We start from the raw sequence: 15,625 nt of genomic DNA on the forward strand, positions 1-15,625 counted from the left end.
CCTCTCTCCCACACTGCCCCATTCTTGGTACTCACCTGCCCATCACGCTCACTGTTCAGCTCTGGTCTCTCCAATGAACTACCATCTCCTTCATTTCTGAAAGCAATTGATAACCTTGCTTTTGTTGCACAACACTTAAGAGATGGCAAAACCCATCACACACACAAGGTTCTCTCTCCAGAAATTGGAGAATTATGCACAAAAAAGATGTTCTTTGGAATATTATTAGAAAAAGACCTGCTGCTGTTTGGGACCTTCAGGACAAGACTCATTGTATTCTTCAAGGATATGCTTTTTCTAATGTGTTGAAAACTAAAGCCCTCTAGTCATCTCCATAATGAAGTCCACTGACTCAGGGCCTGGAGCTAAGATGAGCTTTTCTCTTCATGTAATAAACAGAAGCAGCATTTTGTTAAGACATACAAAATCAGTGAGCTACATAACACTTCCCAACACCAGTCAAAGTCTTATTTTCCAGGTGCTTTAATCTTTGCTACAGCTCTTATCAGGAGTGTGCCTGGTTCATGAATGTTGTTCATAAATTATTTATACGGTACATTGGAAATTGTCATGCCAATGCCCAGCACAGCAGTAACAATCTTTCTCCTTGCTTCTCTTTTAGATTTCCCTGTATTCAAACATGGAGCACACTAGGTTATTCATCCTTACTGTCAAAAGCTGATCTGCAGTCAGTCCACCACAGTGTTCAAATTTTTTTTCCAAGCAATAGGTCCCTGCTGGTGCTAGTCAAGGCATCCATGAATAGGCATTAACAGGAAATTCAGGATGCCTTTGAGATCAGCAGCAGGTGAGCAGTACTGAACAGACTGTAACAACAAATACCGCAGTCTGCAGGAAAGAGTTTTAAGTTCCTGGACTTGACCAAGATGTGCGTGAGCAAGAAGGCAATGCCCCGCTTTCTTTGTCCCACTTCCAGTTTGGTCTGAACTGAAAGCATGTTAAATTCATCTTTGCTACATTCTCTCTCACCTTTTTAATGCCACGCTGCCTATCATGGTAACAGCACCAATAATCCCCATTTGTTTGTGGTTGGGAACTGTGCTGGACAGCCATTTCCTGATCACCATGTGCATATCATCCTAAAAAGAAAGACACAGACCATGTCACCACAGAGGTACTTGTGTGCATCACTCAATTCTATTGGCATCTTCACTTAATGTCATATCCGAAGGCGGCAGGGGGATGGTTTATTGGGATTACAGCTTTGCAAAAGGAATGCACATTCTGCAATTGCCTTTAATTATGAAAATACTGGTCATAACTCTTGGTAAGGCTTCAAATGGCATTAACAGTGACTCGCTTTGACTTTGCCCTAATTACTACACAGAACATGTAGTTGGTCCAGGTTTCATCTATAATTAATAGAAGAATATATTAAAAAAATAGATGGTCTTGGAGCCTTTCACACACAAACAGCAGCTGCAGAGCTGCCCTCCAAAACACTGTCAACTTCAGGAGGCTGAGGGATGGAGCAGTTTTTGGTGAAGGTCCCAAGAAAGTTGTAGGTAACAGCATACCAGACACCTGGGATTAAGACATTTCTCATGCTGCCTCCCTTGTCCCCTGGCTGTGGGCAAGTGTGCCCTGCACAATTGTAAAGGTTCCTTTGCAGCAGCTCCGTAAGCCCACAGCAGGTCTCAATGCAGCATGCTCTATTTCAACAGCTGCGTCAAGCAGATGATCGGCTGCACTTTCCCAAAATGGGCGCAAACAGTTTTGAAGACTTCTGAGAGTCTGGACCACTAATGATAGACTAAGAGGTCTCCTGACACTGAGAGCATGAAGCGTACTCAGTTGTAGAAGTGTGATCCTTCAGGAAAGTTGGGAGACCAGTCTTCTGGATGAGAAGTATAATACTTGCTGAAGAAATCGAAGGCAAAGCACAGAAGAGTGTGTACCAAATCAGCCACAGGAATCCAAGCTGCACCTGCACTGCTGGCAGATGAATGCTAATCAAGAAAGCCGTCATCTTGAGAGATGAGGATGGAACAGCTGACCAGAGGCTAAAACAGGGCAGCCACCAAGAGGTCCAGAATAGCGTCTCTGACAAAGGGATATGTTCTGTTTTCACTGAAAAAACATTATGAAATAAAAACAGCCCTCGCTGCACTGATTCCTATTAACTCTCCCTACTGGTCCTGCAAAGGAGGATGTTGGCCCATACAGAGATCCTCAGTGATTGAGAGCTGCATGAAAGCACAAGCTCTGACCAGAGAGGGGTTTTGAGACAGAGGAGATGAAGGCTTGAGTTATGCTACAACAAACTACCAATGCCAACAAGATCAAACTGGTAGCAGAGAAAAGGACAGTATATGGTTATGCCATCTTTTCTTGACCTTCACTAGGCAAGATGCCTCTGGAATGACCTGTGCAGGGCAAGGACAAACGCCTAATCTGCCTGTAGAGATTCTCACGTCCAAGAGGCATCGGTTTTAGAAGTACAGTTAAGAGAAGGCAAAGAGGAATTTTGTTCCCAGGGTACTGATTTTTTGGTGATCTACCCCTGGTCTTTGTTATCACTGAGGACAGAGTCATACTGTCAACCCTGGACCCCCACAGTCACAAACTCTCAGCTCAGAATAAATTCTAGAGCTTACACTCCTCCCCTTCTTTTTGCAATTTATGAGGGTGACAGGCAGAACACTTCTTCCTGATGGCTAGTCCATCTGGGCTGCAAAGTCATCTTGTATGTTGCCAAGGCAATTTTCACAAGTTGCACGTAAGACAGACAGACCTGGGGGTGTGAGGGGGGAAATTACTGAGGAAAGTAGTTCAGAAAGGAGCTAAACCTACCATACAACTGGAAATTTTGGCAGTGAAGAGCTCCATCTCAACAGGGTGAGTGGGAAGAAATGACTACAGACGTGCTGTTTTACGTGCCACAGACCAATGAGGAAGAGAAGAAAAGCAGTTTTCCTTTATAGTCTCAAGCTAGCGTGTGCAAACATACCCACAACTAGAAACTATGCAGTGACTCAAAGACAGACAAATAGTCCTAATTTCTAGGAGCTGAGCTTTTAGAATGGGAAGATTTTAAACCCAGACATCTCCATTGTGGAATAAATGTCTTCGAGGTATTTCTTTATCTTTATCTGATCACTGCCATGCTCAAGAGCCAGAAATCCTGACAAAGGCATCTGATACCACCACTATTACGCTGCAACTGAATCATACAAGGTATACTGTGTAAAATGAATATGAATTTAGACAGACCAGGTTTGACAGCTTCTCGTGTTTAAACTAGAGGCACAAAAGGTGTGAAGCTTACCACTTCACAGCAGAGTCCTCTATTCTGTGTAGCTCAGTTCTTCTAACATGAGTGTCTTTATTGTCTCTGGTGTACAAACGTTAAGCAGCTGAATCGAGATTAATATCTCATGGAAGAAGCTGAACTATGCTTTCTGAATGCTTCCAAGTGATGGAGAAACAAAGCTTCACAAAGAGGCTGCTGAATTTACACTTTTGCAAGTCTTCAAGGCTCAGCTAGACAAAGCCACAGCCAACCTGATATGTTGGTGACAGTCCTACTTTGACTGGGAGGTTAAATTAGAAATGTTGGTGGAAGGCGACTGATGGCAGTCACTATCAACTCTACCTTTCTTAGATATGCAAGAGAAGACCACCCCCACAAAAAAGATGTGTATGCAGCCACTGTGATGAGTCCTTGCACCTGATATCATGTTGGTGACAGTCCCACTTTGACTGGGAGGTTAAATTTTGGTGGAAGGCGACTGATGGCAGTCACTATCAACTCTACCTTTCTTAGATATGCAAGAGAAGACCTCTCCCAGAAAGATGTGAGGTATGCAGCCACTGTGATGAGTCCTTGCTATACAGGGTAGGAAAGTCTGGAGCTGCAAGCTGGCTTGCAGCCGCTTGGGGAGAAGAGAATTTTAAGCTGAAGGACATCCTGACAACAATCACTGTTCATAGATGAGGCCTCTATTTGCACAACAAAACCTCTGGAAGTTAACCTGGCAACTTAACCTGGAAGTTAACCTAGGTACAGCCTGAACTCCTTTCTGTTGTGTCTCTGCTTACCTGAATATAGCTTCCTTCTTGCCTCTGGCTGAATGCTAGTGTGCTGAGAATGTAGAAAAGCTTCCGGATCTGACATGGATTCAGTTTCTGTGTAGAGTCTAAAATGGTCTGTAAGAGAGAAGCCACGAACTAGCTCAGATATATCAAGAATCCCTTTCCATGTTCCCAATAATAATTGTCAACCACAGGGAAGCCAACTAACTTTACCTTTTTTGTACAGGCAGGAAAAAGCTACATTCGAGTTAAATAAACATAAATGCAGAACTATTGGTCTGGCCTCAATTATTGCAGTTCATTTTATCAGAGGCTGAATGGGAAGAACAGTCTGGCTACCATAAGCATTTTGGGAGTGCTCCAATCCCATTAGTGACAGCTATTTATCTTCTATCACAGGTTTGGTCACAGCATTCAAAGTATTTGACAAAATGAATGTTACGGGGTTTTTGCTAATATTTCCATTACAAGCCCTGTAACAGTCAAGTTGTTAACAATTTAGGGGTGGAATTTTCTGGGCTGGCTGGCATTCTCAGAATATTTCTTCTTCCAGTGCTTCAGTGAAAAACAGTCCAACTGTTTCCCAGAGCCACGCTAGCTTTCCTACCACTAACATGGCATTTTGTTGCCATTATTTTTCTCCTACTACTGGCCAACCTCAAGCAGGATTTGAAATGAGGTGTCGAGTTTGGCAGGATTAGATAAGCACTTTTGCACCCCTCAAGAAAATTCACCCAGTTTTAAGATTAAAAAAATAGCTGTTTGGGGAGACGACTTCTGCTAAGATCTGCTTGTTCTCTCTGTGCCGGAGAGGCTCTAGCTCAGTGTCAAATACACCAGGCATCTGCAGCTCTACAGATCTTTTTACAGGTAACTGGCTAGTGTCTCAACCACCTCTGAGATGCATGCCAAACACGGTACACTACCAGACCTTGAGGTCTGGCCAGAGCATTGATTAGTGTGTTTCACATATAAGCTTTGGCAATGTATCAAAAATCAGCCCATAGAAACCGTAATCTGTAAATGATCTGCCAGCACAAGAACATGCAAACAAGGTCAGGAGGAATGTCAACAGGTCTCAGCAGATTGCTGGGGACAAGTACTCCCCATCGCACTTCTGAACAACGCATTCAATTATGAGCAGGAGTTTTAGGTTGTCTCTTTCAAGGACTACTTTCAACCCTGAGTCCTTATTACATCCTCCCTCTGCCAGGCGGCAAGCGAGTCCTGTTTCTTCGTGTTATACCCATTGAAAGTGTGACAGATTGCATTGCAAATTCTTATGGCAGATCTTAATGCCTTTTTAGCATATTTTAAGCAAGTAATTTAAATTTAACAATCAACCAGCTGAACAGCAAAAAGTATGTAAGCTTTCCCATAGTGAGTACTTAAACTACAGAATCCACCGACACCAAGTGGGCATGAAAAAAGTCAGAGGGGTGGGGGGAATACACATACCCGTACTCTTCAAGGGCTCTTAGATACAGGATGCCCTCAAGCTACAAATCACCACAGATGGGGGAGTGTTCAAGAAAAGTATTGCTACATGCTTGCCTTGCTATTTTGCTCTTCCCTCAGTCTCCACTTTTACTACTTTTGGAAACAGGCAACTGGGCAGGCCTGACCCTGCTTGTCACTCTTAGGAGTTAAGAACCCATTTTTTTCTCCCCATTCTTCTTTTAAATTTTAGGACATAAGTCTTTTCCCATCCCCGCCAGGAGTTTTGTTTTAGGATTCAAATATTGGCTAAAGTACTGTCAGTCTTTCAATGTGGTAGAACAGGCAGTTCACAAAGGGGGCAGGTTTTTGCCAAGTATTTGAAATAGCTGATGTTAATAAAGACAGCATTTTCCTTCCGTGATGGGAGTCATTCCACACCTGCAATTTAAGCATTCTCTAGTTACAGGGAAGGGTAACTTTTTTTCTTTGTCTATCTCAATTTCCCCTGTCAAAAAAATCATACAGTCCTATCTTACAGCTCACCTCTTCATAGTAGATACCTTTCACTTCTGACCACCGCATTTCTTAAGACAGATAGCTTTACAGGTACAAATTGTTCCATTACCCCTATTTCTGAAAAGTACCGACCTATTCTGGATCTGGGGCAAAGTGGTGTAAGGGTCCTGAAATGTAGTATGCCCCCAGAAATATTCATACCTTCACGAAGGTGGCATAGCGCATCAGAAGGGATGTGTGCAGTATCACCAAATCAGTGAGCACATCCAGAGAAATGTCCAATTCTGTCTCATTTCCACTGCACACGTGAGTCACCAAAGCAGTCACAACCTCCTGAGGAAAAAGTCCCCAGAGAAATCATAGTGAAATGTCAACAGAAAAATGTCTGCCCTGTTCTGCTCCTATAGAATATGTTGATCAAGTACAGATAATCATCCTGAAACTCAACCACATTATTCTAAGTCCCTTCTCAGTTTGCTCTTTAATTCCTGATATCCACAATATTCTTTCTCCTTGAGCCTGAATTTTATTCAGTTCTAAAAGATCCCACGATTCCATAACACAGCTCTTCACCAAATTTTTCCTGTCTGCTTGCTAACACTGCTGCAGCTTCTGCTCTTTGCTACCATCACATATGATGATAAAAATCTACCCTATTTTCTTAGGCGCACAGAACACTGCACCCAGGAATACAGTGCCTCTAAGTTCAGCAGTTCCAGTGTCTTAATAATCTTTATCCCCAGCTGTTCAAAATTGACACTTCTGTTTCAAAAATCTTTTTATGGCCTTACTTCAGTTGACTTCTGGACAGGGATCTCTTTCCACTCCCATGCACTGTCTGTGGCTCTGGGTCTTTTCTGTGTCACTAATTGCTAATACAGCCATCTTCTTTTCAAATTCTTAACATCTCAAAATATTACTAGACTCACTAGCTTGTTGCAGATGACATTTTATGCCTTCACATCTCAGGTTTTTCCCAGTTGCTTTTTTGTTTGTCTATTTGTTAAGTTTGCTGTAATAAGTAATACAGATACAACACTGGAAACAGTCTTAATTATAAACATACTGTGCCCAAAAAAGTGCAAATACATTCAAAAGCTTGTGCGGAGCTGTCTTCAATCCCCAAATTTTCTGATGTCAGCATGTCTGTGGGAACTCATACTCAGAGCTGAAAGTCTAGTCTGTGATTATTTCAGAGTATGCAGAAGGAGTCCAAGTTGGTCAGAGCTCTGAGGAAAATCTGTGTAAATTTTTTCATCACAGTAAGTTATCCAAGGAGAGGGAAAGAAGTTCCAATACAAACTATAACAATGGCTTTTTAAAATAGAGGATGCTCAAAGTGACTAGGTAAGACAGAACAGGAATATGGATTTATGAACAAATCTCCTCCGTGACCCCGGGGGCCAGTCCTGACTTCCTGGCTAGATCTCAGTCAACTTGTTTGCTTTCTGAATTGCAGCAAACCCAGCACAGTCCCCTCTGCTCCAGAAGTATTTTTCATTCTGTCACTTCTGAGGCCTGCCTGTTTTCTCCCTGCTCTTCCCAGCAGTCTCTGTGCTTGAGTCACTTGCTACCAGAGTCTTGCTGTGACTGTTCCCCATCTTCTGCTTGGCCTACTCTACAGCATAGACCTCTCTCCAAAGGCTTCCAACTGCCTCAAATCCTCTCCCCCTAAAGGATCACGACATACATTCCAGAACAAAGTGCAAACACAAATAAAACAGATGGCATCCATCACACTATACCTGCTGGCAGTAAGAGTCAAAGGCTGCAAAAGCTTGTTTGTACATGCAGCTGCCAAAGGAGACTATGGCTGGGTGTGCAGAGTGCAGAAATGTCTGAGCAAGTGCTAGGATCGAAGGGAAGAAGTCTTTGATAACCTGAAATAGAGACATCATGAAAGAGGAGATTATTGCTGCTCGTTTTAAACACACTCAGCTCCCTAAATAAAGAGCATGCTATAGCTCACCCCAAATGCTTTGCCTAGTTTAGTAGGTGCTTTCCTGCCTTCTCTGACTGTCCTCTGTCACTCACACAAACAGGCAACAAAAGCAAATAAGGCACACCAGAATGGGTTTCTCCAGCCTTCTCCACACAAAGGATTTACAGATTGGTTAAGAAGCCAACCTGCAAAGCTGCAGAGCTCACAGCAGCATATCCTTTATGGGTGACACCAGGGAAGTCCCATTGCAGCAATGTACCACTAAATAAAAGGCCAAGGACAGACACACTCTTGGCCTTACTTTAACAGAAGGACTTCGCTACATCAAGATACTCAGAAAAATCTAAGTTAACTTTCGAAGTTAGCTTAATCACACAGAGCTCCTTTGAACAACAAGCTCTTATTCAGATGTAAAGTGGCCTAATTTACTTTATCTTAACTTATTCTGGAAGGGAATTAAACTAAAACTGACTTAAACCCACTTATATTCAGAATAAAAAGTGCTTACTTAAGGCATTATTATAGTTCAATTAATTAATTTTAAATTCATAACTCTGTGTTTCTCATCTGCCCTCTACCTCCGACAAGCAGCACTGTGTCATTTTTCGTTGTTCTTTTCAGTTTTCTCATAGTAAATGGTAATTTACATTACATTACAAACATATGCCCAATATATATACACATATTTAGACCTAGAAACCATTACACTTGAAAAACGCTGCACGTAAACACATGAACTTCTAAAAATACTATGGGAGACAACAGCATGTCTGGAACACACAGTAGAGATCTTGGGCTAGATGACATCTCTTAGGCTGAGAGGTTTTGCACCAAAATAAAAAGCCCATCCAATTCTGAGGAAAGCTCATCTCTAAAAAAAACACATGACAGTTACAACAGAGGACATGTGCCTTGGGAGATTGATCTGGGACCAAAAATTAAAAAACAGAACTAAGCGTACATAACAGAAATAGTACAAATAATGCAGCACAGGGTTAAACCATCATCTGACAAGATCTTTCTTTGAGAGATAAAAGAGAAGAGGGAGTCCCAAAGCAGAATCAGCACTGACCAGTGAATGGTTTTGGAAGGCATTCTGCATCAGCTGTTCTGGCATGCAGCCCAGTCGAATTTTGCTCCTCAATACTTTCTCAGTTTGCTTCCTGTTCTTGGTGTTTGTAGAATGGATTAGCAGCAAAACTATCAGATCCAGAACCTTTTTGAGGAAATAACCACCAATCATTATGCTGAAAAGATATTAAGCAGTCCTGACAACTACACACTTTGAAATCAAAACTGAGAAGAAAATCAAGAGCTCAAAAAGCTCTGACAGCCAACGTAGAAAAACCTCATCAGTCCAACAGCACAGAATTAAAGCAGGATAACTTTGTCCCTTGAGATTTAGAAGGGATGAACTAAGAGTTACAAAGAAAATGGATAGCTGTTGTACTAGGAACAAGTCAAATACCAAAAGAACCACCCATGCAACATCACTGGCAGTTTTGGCTCCAACTAGAAAAATCTCTTCATCTACAACCACGAAGAAAGACCTTGAAAACACCAGCAGAAGAGGACACTCCCAGAGACAAGTGCAGAGTCAGAAGTATTACCTTATGGTCAGATACAGACGTGCTGTTCTCAATAGCCTAAGAGGAAAAAAAAAAAAAAAAAAAACCAAGAAAGCTGTTATGCTAGAGTACGACACCATATTCCAAAACCAAATCAAAAAAAGGCAGACACCAAAAGAAATACTGCTCACAGATTTCTCTCCTCTACAACAGGACAGCTATCAAAGCCAGCAAACTGGATCTTGCCAAGAGAATCTCTTGCAGAGAATCCAGAAGGCGCTCAAAAAACCAGCATGAAAATTCAGCTTGTATGAGGACATTCTCAGATAACATCAGGCTTGAAAAAGGGACTAAGGTACTGAGCAACGAAAGGCTGAGAACAAGAAACAGTCTCATGGTTTACATTGAAACACAATTTAAAATTAAATTTAGCCCAACACCAGCCAATATCGATTTCTTGCTGGACATTTTCAAGAACCTTAAGGCTTCACACAGCTCAGTCTCAACATACGGGTATATGTTTTTGCTCTCTTGCAAATAGAAAAAACTCTAAGATTATTTTTTCCAAAACTCTCTCGTAAACATGTAGAACCAGTTTACCCTGCATTTCAAGATTTGGGGTCTGTACAGTGGAGCCCAGTGGCCATCTTGCAAGCCCTGTGAAATCGGTAACTGAGGAAGAAAGCAGACTCCTGAAAAAGCACTGCTAATTTGGAACACAGAATGAAATCTGTATCAGCAAAATAAAGGGCTAACATTTGTCTTTAGACTTCACACTTGATTATAAGAAAGGCTCAGGCTTAACCTAGGAGTCCAATTAAATAAGGAAACAAGGACTGAAGCATGCATCTTACCTTAATCCAAGCTTCAGAGACATCCTTCTGAAATCTCACAGCTAACTTGATCACATCAAAAAGTAGCTTCACACAATTTTGGCTGGTGGTTACTTGGCTCATGGAAGAACTGTAAATGATCAGAAAGGAGGAGACTCAGTCATTGTAAATACTATAATAAAAGGAACAAAGCAGTCTAGCAGGCACAGAGTTACTTAAAGCAGCCATTCTCTAGAGGGAATGCTCTGGCAAGGATAGGGAGTTTCAGAAGAGAGTTTCAGAAAAGGGTGGAAGCAGAGGTTGCTAAATCAACCAAAGACATACTGGAGGGAACTTAAAACAGATGAACTAGCAGCAACATTATTATAAATGGAGTTGCATAACCCCATGCAGACATGGATGCAGATGGTTCAAAAGAAACTACATGCATGGCAGGGGAAGCTGGCTCCACAAGGATTGACAAATGTGTTATATTAGCACCAAGCGGGAAGGAATAAAGATGCCAGCACCTTTACTTGGGATAAATTAGGCTCATGTATGTAACCATGTATGCCAGAGAGACCAGATAAAGAAGAGCTGAAGTTCTCTTGTCCCATCTCACCCTTGGAGAATCATGTAAATCAGCTCAAGTACCTGGCCTGGACTTGGCTTTTAAGCTTCTTCTGGGAACCTAGGATCTGCAGGGGCAGAACACATGATGACAGATCCAAGCTCTTACGAAGATCAGAAATCACCTGTAAAACAAAAATCCCAGTACAAATCACAGTGACATATGAGGAAAGAAAAGGCTGAGGAAAAGAAAACATAATCTCACAGAATAACCTTAAAATTACAAATCAAAAACTCATGTATTTGTAAAGACTTATAAGCATTTAACCATGCTCAAACTTCTTTTTTTATACTTAGGAAGTGAACCAGCCACACTTTGCTCTTTACTGTCATGCACATGCCTGCAGAAAGCAGAAGAGGATTTCTTAAGAGTTACTCCATGAAATTTCCACCTATATCCACCGTATGTTGCTGTGAACTAGTTTTATCCTGTTTAGCAGCAGAGCAAGATATATGGCAGCCACAGGAATTCTGGGGCATGCGCATTTACCAATTTAACTGCTGTCAAATTGTAGTGGATCAGCACAGACTGGGTTGCATGTTATACACATGCTGTTTTCACAGTGGTCTCCCTGAAAGATTTGGGCAGATCATAATCCACATCTAGCTTAAGCTGAGGGTTTCTCCAAGTATGAAAAAAAGCATGTTCAATAGTTCAGCAAGGCTGGCTCGACAAAACACATCTGGTTCATTTTAAAAATATTCTGAGTATGTTTCCTTAGATAAAGCAACTTGAAAAACTGAGGAAGCTTACATCTTAGAATGAAAACGGTCCTCCAACAGAAGAACCACCCTTGTAGGGATGTTTCCAAAACATGATTTAGAAAATAACTCAGTGGAGAAAACAAGAAGAGAATTACCAAGTTGTAGTCCCAGGTCTGTTGGATACTTCTGGAATTTAAAACCCTTAGAAGGTCTGTACAATGCAAAATTCTTAGGTAAAATTCAAAGGCTTAAAGTTGCCACCTAACCACAGTTTTTCAGTCTAAGAGTTTAACTCAAGACAATTTGACCTGCTTTCAGTTCTTTAAGATGTTTACACCAAAAAAAAAAAAAATTCTAAGAACAAATGAGAAAAATCTGCAATAGCCAGCAGAAAGGAGGTTTCAAGTCTCATACCTGAAAGCATAACCAAATCCATGTCAAAGGACAGATACAGTTTCTACGCGTGCTTTGATCCTTGGCAATATTAAAAGTTTTACTTGAAAACATTAAAGCATACACCTCTGTGTGTGAAGCAACTGCTATCTGTTAAAACACGCACTGGATTAGACAACTTATTGGTCTTTAGTACAGAGAAAATACTGTACCTCTACTGCGTCTGCCGCCTTGACATTATGGAGGATGAATTTTACTACTACAGGCAAATCTTCCAGTTTTACAGAAGGCACAATGGTCATGGCAGACTGCCGCACCTGAGGAGAAAGCAATACTGGATCAGCTGTAAGACTACGGTTCACAGAAACATAGTTATGTTAGTGGGAAGGAACCTTTGGAGGCCTATAGTCCAGCCTTCTGCTCAGAGGAGGAATATTGTGAGTACTAGACCAGACTGGCCTTGGCTTTGCTAACTGAGTCTTGAAGATATCCAAGGATGGAGGAAACCCCACAACCCCTGCCACCTCTTTGATAATTTATGTCAGTGCTGCAGACCTGAACTAATTTTTCCAAATGTCCAACCTGAACATCCCAGGCTGTAATTTGTGGCCATTGCCCCTCTTCATTTCACTTGGCACTGCCGAGAAGAGCTTGGCTCCATTGTTTTTTAACTGGCTTTCAAAAGGGAAAAGCATGGAAGAGGTGTAGCCTGTTGTGCAGCACTAGCCTTTGGGGACTATGTAAAATAGTATTTAATGCACTCAAATGAACCAATTTTATTCTATTCATAAGAAGACTAACTGCAAGAAGTGCAACAATCCAGCACGTCCAGAAGACACAAGGCACATCATCTCTTCTCCTTTATCAGCATTCTGCAGAGAAAAACTATGATCATGCAATTATTTAATCACCAGTCTGTCTCTACTTAGAATATAGCAGTCTAGTCTGGTCACTGTACCTCAAAAAAAGAAATAGTGACAATAAGCAGGTTTAAGATGGGCAGTAAAAATTTACTCCAGCAGGACAAAGTGCTTTTGCATTTGCTAAAACAACTGTTTGAAATTTCTGAATGCATACTGTAACAGCCAGAAAACTTCTCTCTGCTCCTCGCTGAACCCCCTCATGCATGTTTCAAAAAACAGTTTTAGCTTCTCTGACTCCTTTCCAATTTCAGCGAGCTTGGGACTTTTGAAGGCCTACAGAAGACAGGTTTAGCAAAATACTTTGAGTGACCAAACAGCTCTAGCTCCCGTGTTGCTAAGCAGGGGCTGGGTTCTGCTCAACTGCTCAGTAAAAGCTCTTACCTCAGCCAGAAGGCCTGCATCAAGATCCAGACGAGAAAGGGCATCCAGGATTGGAACTGTTAGCCGTCTGCCCTGTTTTAGTAAGCAGCTGATAGACAAGAAAAAGAAAACAAATAATCCTCTTGATAGAACCGTGAATGGATCTTTAGTAAATTGTATGATTCCAGTAGTTTTTGTGGTCACTGCAAAAAAAATCTCTGAAACTGACAACAAAATATGCCACTGGCATTATGGAAAACTTGTTCCATAAATTATCACTCCTCTCTGAACTCGCCAAATTCTGATTCTATGGTTGCTGATTAGAAGCAGATAGGAAGAATCTACCTTTTCCAAATCTTGTAAAAACAGGGAGCATGGACAAAGACCTGGTACAAGCCTCAAGCAAGAACTTGAAAATTGGAAGGTCCTGGGTTCACTATAAATAGAAAAAATTACTGAGATTGCTGGTGTATGATTTAACCACACACATCACTTGGGCCTGATACCTTCTAGCCACACTTCTGTCCCATGGACATGCCATCAGCAAAGTGTAACTGAGATTGCCACCAAAGCCAGGGATTGAATCTGTCTCATGTGTCACCTCTCCCCTAGTCACAGTATTTGCTCTGAGAATTGCAAACGTGTAGTGAAAGGCACAATGGGTCCAATCAGGTATTCGTTTAATTCAGTGTCCTTTTCCCAGCACTGGTCAACAGGGAACAAACAGACTAAGAATTGGACAAGTATTTACAAATCCTTCCTATATAAACTGGTCTGGCTTCCAGCAAGCTGTGGTTTGGCACCTTGACCAAGGGACCACAGCTGTGTTTAACAGCCTCGTGGACTTTCCTTTCCTGAAATTCATCTGATCATTCTTGGCTGCCATCTAAGATTCTATAAACTTTCTCTAGCAATAAGTTCTACTTGAATTGTGTTAGTTGAAAAACATGTAATTTTCAGCTTCCTGGTAATTCTATTTATGCTCCCTAATTCATTACAACAAGCAGTGAGTACTTTTCCACATCAGAAATGGGTAGAGGCTATTAAGAATATGGAAGTAAATATGCCTTGCTGATACTGTTTAGATTCTGAGCTTTGAAACAATGCAAGTAGAGAAAACAGAAGTCTGAGGAGTTTGATTAGCCTAAAAAATTTAATTGTGTGGGTCTTTTTTATCTAGAAGCTGAGACAGTAAACTGAGAATGGAAACACAAAGCTACAATTACTTTTGAGAGGGTACAAGGAACAGGATGCACTGCTTGCAGGTATAGGCTGAAATAATGACTGCAGGGGGGAAAAGATAATTAGTACCGGCATAAATGTAAGTGATCTGTGTAACGATAAGAATTAGAAACAGTGATGTGTATGATTAAATATAGGATAAGACTACTGAAAAAATTATCATGTAAAATGAATACACTATAAAAAAAAGACAGATGTAAGGGCTAGCTTAAGGTAGTGCTCTCTGGGAGGATAGCTATTGGCATTAGGTCCCCCTGTTCTTTGGGTCAGTAAATATGCTTGAGAAACATATATAAAATAGCCAGAAAGTTCTGCTTCATGCACACATTTATTGTGTTGTGTGGGGTTTTTTATTAATAAAAACAATGTTGACCCTCACTGTAGCAGATTCCAAGCCAAATCAAAAGCTGTCTGTAGTAATATCCAAGTGACTGATCACAGACTGATCCAGCAAAAGTAATGAGTACTTAACTGAATTCTACTTATGCTGTATCCAGGTAGTCAAGAGTTCAATAATTTTTTAGAGAAAAGCACTTTTGGAGCATTTAGATCTCTCTTCAAGAGCATAACAGCACAAATGAAATGTCCTAAGCCAGTGCTAGCTGTCCCTGAATGTTACCGTTATTAGAAACGCACTGTTGTCCTACTAGTTTAGTCACTCCTGATGCAACCTTCGTTAACACATGGTGTCTTTTTCTGAAAAGCACAAGGAGAAAAAGCGAGAGGGGAAAAAGCAAAAAAGAAAGAAAACCAAACAAACCAACCAGAATCATCTATACCTGAGCTCTCTGGCAACTTCACTTTGCTGGGAATCCTCCAGGATCTCAGGTAAACTGGTGATAATATCATGCTGGATTGGTACAGGAGAGACACTAACCATCTGCATTAACTTCCTGACTAGATCCTGCAGACAAGAGGAACACTTGTAAAACGCACGAGTCTCACCGTGAGCAAGCGGTTCATTAGCATGGCAACACCATTATGCATATAAGGTCACTCAGGAAGTCATTTGTCTGGCTTTATGGCAACTGTCCCTTA

General features: G+C 41.3%; 1 protein-coding gene across 1 annotated transcript in view; it reads right to left on the bottom strand.

Annotated features, from left to right (window-relative positions):
* LOC103925501 (Fanconi anemia group D2 protein) overlaps nucleotides 1-15,625 on the bottom strand; it is a 55,764-nt gene that overhangs the window by 32,575 nt on the left and 7,564 nt on the right. The window contains exons 8-19 of the mRNA XM_009334232.1: nucleotides 15,367-15,491; nucleotides 13,367-13,454; nucleotides 12,275-12,379; nucleotides 10,989-11,089; nucleotides 10,377-10,485; nucleotides 9,565-9,600; nucleotides 9,027-9,170; nucleotides 7,758-7,892; nucleotides 6,214-6,345; nucleotides 4,063-4,170; nucleotides 991-1,100; nucleotides 36-96 (exon numbers count right to left, since the gene is read on the bottom strand). Coding sequence (XP_009332507.1) covers nucleotides 36-96; nucleotides 991-1,100; nucleotides 4,063-4,170; nucleotides 6,214-6,345; nucleotides 7,758-7,892; nucleotides 9,027-9,170; nucleotides 9,565-9,600; nucleotides 10,377-10,485; nucleotides 10,989-11,089; nucleotides 12,275-12,379; nucleotides 13,367-13,454; nucleotides 15,367-15,491 — 1,254 coding nt within the window. The remainder of the gene's footprint in view (nucleotides 1-35; nucleotides 97-990; nucleotides 1,101-4,062; nucleotides 4,171-6,213; nucleotides 6,346-7,757; nucleotides 7,893-9,026; nucleotides 9,171-9,564; nucleotides 9,601-10,376; nucleotides 10,486-10,988; nucleotides 11,090-12,274; nucleotides 12,380-13,366; nucleotides 13,455-15,366; nucleotides 15,492-15,625) is intronic.

The sequence above is a fragment of the Pygoscelis adeliae genome, unplaced genomic scaffold (assembly GCF_000699105.1).
Source record: "Pygoscelis adeliae isolate BGI_AS28 unplaced genomic scaffold, ASM69910v1 Scaffold411, whole genome shotgun sequence".
NCBI lineage: Eukaryota > Metazoa > Chordata > Aves > Sphenisciformes > Spheniscidae > Pygoscelis > Pygoscelis adeliae.